Source organism: Nicotiana tomentosiformis, chromosome 11, assembly GCF_000390325.3.
Source record: "Nicotiana tomentosiformis chromosome 11, ASM39032v3, whole genome shotgun sequence".
Classification (NCBI taxonomy): Eukaryota; Viridiplantae; Streptophyta; class Magnoliopsida; order Solanales; family Solanaceae; genus Nicotiana; species Nicotiana tomentosiformis.
In genome coordinates this window covers 105,647,480-105,653,361 of record NC_090822.1, presented here as the reverse complement: position 1 = coordinate 105,653,361, position 5,882 = coordinate 105,647,480, and the positions used below count along the sequence as shown (strand labels likewise).

Below are 5,882 nucleotides of genomic sequence, written 5' to 3'. Positions count from 1 at the left end.
AGACAAACGTTCGTCCTCAAACGGAATTATAAAAGTACATGAGTTGGTGAAAAGGTGTGAATATTTACTCCGCATGTCCGACTCGGACTCCCAAGTAGTTGTCTCAATTGATTGACCTCTCCATTGTACCCGAACTGAAGGATAACTCTAAGACCTCATTTGTCGGACCTACCGAGCTATAATAGTTACCGACTCCTCTTTGCAAGTCAAATCCTTGTCAAATTGGACTGAGCTGAAATCTAACAGATCGGACGGATAACCATGATATTTTCGGAGCATAGACACATGGAACACTAGAAGAACCGCTGACAAACTAGGTGGTAATGCAAGCGTGTAGGCTACTTCGCCCATCCTTTCAAGAATTTCGAAGAGTCCTATATACCAAGGGCTCAACTTGCCCTTCTTTCCGAACCTCATTACACCTTTCATAGGTGAAACCCGGAGCAATACTCTTTCTCCAACCATTAATGCAATATCACTAACTTTACGGTTGGTATAACTCTTTTGCCTAGACTAGGCTGTGCGAAGTCGATCCTTAATAATTTTGACCTTATCTAAGGCATCCTGTACCAAATCGGTACCTAACAACCGAGCCTCTCCATGTTCAAACCAGCCAACAGGCAAACGACATTGTCTCCCGTATAATGCTTCATATTGAGCCATCTGAATGCTCGATTGATAGCTGTTATTATATGCAAACTCTGCAAGTGGAAAGAACTGATCCTACGAACCTCCAAAGTATATAACACAAGAGCGAAACATAACTCATAATATTTGAATAGTGCGCTCTGACTGTCCGTCTGACTGAGGATGAAATGTTGTACTCAACTCAACCCACGTTCCTAACTCACGTTGTACAACCCTCCAGAAATATGAAGCGAACTGCGTACTTAGATCTGAAATAATAGACACGGGCACACCATGAAGGCGGACAATCTCACGAATGTAAATTTCAGCTAACCGCTCTGAATAATTGGTAACTGCAACTGGATTAAAATGTGCTGACTTGGCCAATCTGTCCACAATTACCCAAACTGCATCAAATTTTCTCTAAGTCCGTGGGAGCCCATCAACAAAATCCATAGTGATACGCTCCCACTTCTACTCGGGAATTTTTGACTTCTGAAGTATACCACCAGGTCTCTGATGCTGGTAATTAACTTGCTGACAATTCAGACACCGAGCTACAAATGCAACTATATCTTTTTACATTCTCCTCTACCAATAATGTTGCCACAAATCTTGATACATTTTGGCAGCACCCAGATGAATAGAATACCGGGAACTGTGGGCCTCTTCAAGAATTAATTCACGAAGTCCATCCACATTAGGCACGCAAATACCACCCTGCATCCAAAGAATGCCATCTTCCCCCATAACAACCTGCTTGGCACCACCGTGCCATACTGTGTCCTTAAGGACAAGCAAATAAGGATCATCATATTGTCGCTCTCTGATGCGCTCATACAAGGAAGACCGAGCGACTGTGCAAGCTAGAACCCTACTGGACTCTGAAGCGTCTAACCTCACAAACTGATTGGCCAAAGTCTGAACATCTGCAGCTAACGGCCTCTCACCAACCAGAATATACGCACGGTAGCCCATACTCACAGCCTTTCTACTCAAAGCACCGGCCACCACATTATCCTTTCCGGGTTGATACAAAATGGTGATATCATAGTCTTTCAATAGCTCCAAACAACCTCTCTGCCTCAACTTGAGATTTGTTTATTTGAACAGATATTGTAGGCTACGATGATCAATAAATACCTCACACAAGACATCATAAAGGTAATGCCTCCAAATCTTCAGCGCATAAACAATGGCTGCCAATTCTAAGTCATGAACAGGATAATTCTTGTCACGACTCGAAATTCCCATCTTCGGGACCGTGATGGCGCCTAACATTTCACTTGCTAGGCAAGCCAACGTTAGAATATAATTTGCCATTTTAACATAATTTTAAATTAATTAACAACAAAGAAACAAATTTAGAAATAAAGTATAAAATAAAGTGAATAATAAAGAATAATCGCGATTTCTAAATACCATCCCAGAAATGGAGTCACAAGTGCACGAGCTTCTATAATAATACAATTAAGGGTCTGAATAAAGTAAAGTTGTCTGAAAGAAAGCACACAGCTAACATAAAGTAGACAGAGACTTCAGAACTGCGAACGCTATGCAGTTATACCTCAAGTCTCCTCTGGGTAGCTAAAATTCGAGCAAGTCTATATTACACCGTTGGCACCAACTTCGAAATCTGCACAAGAAGTGTAGAGTGTAGTATCAGTATAACCGACCCCATGTACTATTGTCGAGCCTAACCTCGATAAAGTAGTGACGAGGCTAAGGCAGGTCGCTTACATTAACTTAAACATAATAATGATAATAATAATAATAATAATAATAATAATAATAATAATAATAATAACAACAACAATAATAGTAAGACCGGTAAATAATATCAATAATTGAAGTCAATTCAGCTGTCATAATCCCTCAATTTATTTCCATTGCGGCGTGCAATGCACTCCAACAATATAAACTTAGAATAAAATCCGTTGTGGTGTGCAACCCAATCCAACAATATAACCTTTCAATTAAATTTCGTTGTGGCGTGTAACCCGCTCCAACAATATAAACTTTAAATAAATTTGTTGCGGCTTGTAACCCCATCCCCCAATATATTCCTTTTTATTTCCATTGCGGAGTGCAACCCTCTCCAATAATATAATTTTAACAATTCTGAAATATAATAAAAATACTCCCATAACTACCACATTCGGTAAGAAATTATTTGGCAACAAATCACACAATATTTATAAATTATTTAGGAAACAATAATTACAAGTTAGCAATTAATTGTGGAAATCAGGGAGAAAATAAAAAAAATTCATATTTAATATGCTAAATGTCAACATAAATCAAATAAGCATGTAACAATTATTGCATGAATTCAAGAATTAATATTTGACAAGGAATATGAGAGAAACAATGATTATAACAATTAATTCGTGTCTTAAAACTATGTAAGATGTTTAAATAATTAAGCAAATAATTAATTTGAGAAAGTGTAGGCACTCGTCACCTTGCCTATACATCGTTACACATGAAATTCACGTAGCAAATAATTCAAGGGTTCTATTCCCGCAAGTCAAGGTTAAAATTGACACTTACCTCGCTTCGCAACTAAATTCAAGTTTCCAATACACCCTTGCCTCGCGAATTAGTGTATGAAATACTAAAATCTAGTTATAAACAATTCAATATATTCAATACAAATCGTAGAAATTAATTCCATATGAATTTACAAATTTTCCGAATTAAAATATGAAATTCATCCCAAAAATAATCAGTGGGGCCCACATCTCGAATCTCGGAAAAACTTACTAAATCCAAACTCCCGTTCCGAGACGAGTCCAACCATATAAAAATTATCAAATTCCGATGTCCAATGAACCTTCAAATCTAAAATTTTCATTTTTGAAAAGTTTTACAAAACTTCAAATTTCTTCCATCTAAATCCGAGTTAAATGATGAATATAGACATGGATTCATGAAATATAATCATTATAGGATAAGGAACACTTACCCAATTCGAACCTTTGAAAACTCCGTCAAATCTCCCCAAAACCGAGGTTTAAAAGTCTAAATGAAATGAAGAAAAATGGCCATTTTCGACCCCTTAATGTTATGTCACTTTTCGCTTCTGCGACGAAATGGCCGCATCTGTAGGGTCACTTTTGCGACTGAAAATGCCGCTTCTGAGATGCTTTCCGCTTCTACAAATGAAATGTCTGCTTCTGCGGACTCGCAGAAGCATCCAGCTTTCCGCTTCTGCAATGGGCTTCACGCTTCTGCGGCTAAGACTTCGCAGAAGCAAACACACCAGAAGCAGCAAATTCCAGAATTTGCTTAAGTCCATAATTTGATCCGATTTCGATCCGAATCACACTCGAGGTACTTGGGACCCCGTCTGAATATACCAACAAGTCTATTAACATAATACGGACTTACTCAGGGTCTAAAATCACGTCAAACAACATCGAAATTACAATTCACACCTGGATTCTAACTTTTGTTTTTTCTAACTTTTACTTTGCAAAACATGTGCCAAAACATATTAAATGAATCCGGAATGACTTCAAATTTGGTACACAAGTCATAAATGACATAACGGAGCAATTCAAATTCCCTAAATCTCAATCCGAGTCAGATATCAAAAAGTCAAAACCTTGGTCAAACTTTGGAAATCTTTAACCTTTAAACTACTAGTTTTCGTTAAATGGTCATAACTTGAGCTAGTCTCCAAATAAAATTCCGGGCATACACTCAAGTCCCAAATCACGATACGGACCTACCGGAACTGTCAAAATACCGATCCGGGTCCATTTTCTAAAAATGTTGACTAAAGTCAACTTAATTGAGTTTTAAAGCTCTATTTCACATTTTAATCCACTTTTCACATAAAACTTTCCGAAAATATTTATGGATTGCGCACGCAAGTTGATGAATTATTAATAGTGATTTTCGAGGTCTTAGAACACAGAAATATTTATTAAATTTAAAAATGACCTTTTGGGTCATCACATTCTCCACCTCTAAAACAAACATTCGTCCTAGAACGGAATTAGAAAAAGTACCTGAGCTGGTGAAAATGTGTGGATATTTACTCCGCATGTCCAACTCGGATTACCAGGTAGATGCTTCTACTAGCTGTCCTCTCCATCGCACCTGAACTGAAGGATAACTCTTAGACCTCAACTATCGGACCTACCAAGCTAGAATAGCTACTGGCTCCTCCTCATAAGTCAAATCCTTGTCCAATAGGACTGAGCTGAAATCTAACACATGGGACGGATCACCATGATATTTCCGTAGCATAGACACATTGAAAACTTGATGAACCACTAATAAACTAGGTGGTAATGCAAGCATGTAGGCTACTTCGCCCACCCTTTCAAGAATTTCGAAAGGTCCTACATACCTAGGGCTCAACTTGCCCTTTTTTCGAACCTCATTACACCTTCCATAGGTGAAACTCGAAGCAATACTCTCTCTCCCACCATGAATACAATGTCACGAACTTTACGGTCGGCATAACTCTTTTGCCTAGACTGAGTTGTGCGAAGTCGATACTGGATAACCTTGACCTTATCCAAGGCATCCTGTACCAACTCAGTACCTAACAACTAAGCCTCTCTCGATTCAAACCAGTCAACTGGCAAACGACATCGCTTCCCGTACAATGCTTCATATGGAGCCATCTGAATGCTCGATTGGTAGCTATTATTATAGGCAAACTCAGTAAGTAGCAAGAACTGATCCCAAGAACCTCCAAAGTCTATAATATAAGCGCGTAGCATATCTTCCAATATCTGAACAGTGCGCTCTGACTGTCCATCTATTTGTGGATGAAATATTGTACTCAACTCAACCCGTGTGCCTAACTCACCCTGTACAGCCCTCTAGAAGTGTAAGGTAAACTGCGTACCTCGATCTGAAATAATAGACGCGGGCACAACGTGAAGGCGGACAATCTCACGAATGTAAATTTCAGCTAACCGCTCTGAAGAATAGGTAACTGCCACTGGAATGAAATGTGTTGACTTGGTCAACCTGTACACAATGACCCAAATTGCGTCAAATTTTCTCTGAGTACGTGGGAGTCCAACAACAAAATCCATATTGATACGCTCCCACTGCCACTTAGGAATTTCTAAATTTTGAAGCAAACCACCAAGTCTCTAATGCTCGTACTTGACTTGCTGACAATTTAGACACCGAGCTACATATGCAACTATATCCTTATTCATTATCCTCCACCAATAATGTTTTCATATATCTTGATACATTTTGGCGGTACCTGAATGAATAGA

At 38.7% G+C, this 5,882-nt stretch overlaps 1 protein-coding gene across 1 annotated transcript; it reads right to left on the bottom strand.

Annotated features, from left to right (window-relative positions):
- Positions 1-765: 765 nt before the first annotated feature.
- On the bottom strand, positions 766-1,605 carry LOC138901974 (uncharacterized). Its single transcript, XM_070189776.1, has 2 exons — positions 1,280-1,605; positions 766-1,015 (listed from the first exon to the last, which is right to left on the bottom strand). Exons 1-2 carry the CDS (start codon positions 1,603-1,605, stop codon positions 766-768), a joined length of 576 nt encoding a protein of 191 aa, XP_070045877.1.
- Between the last annotated feature and the right edge of the window lie 4,277 nt (positions 1,606-5,882).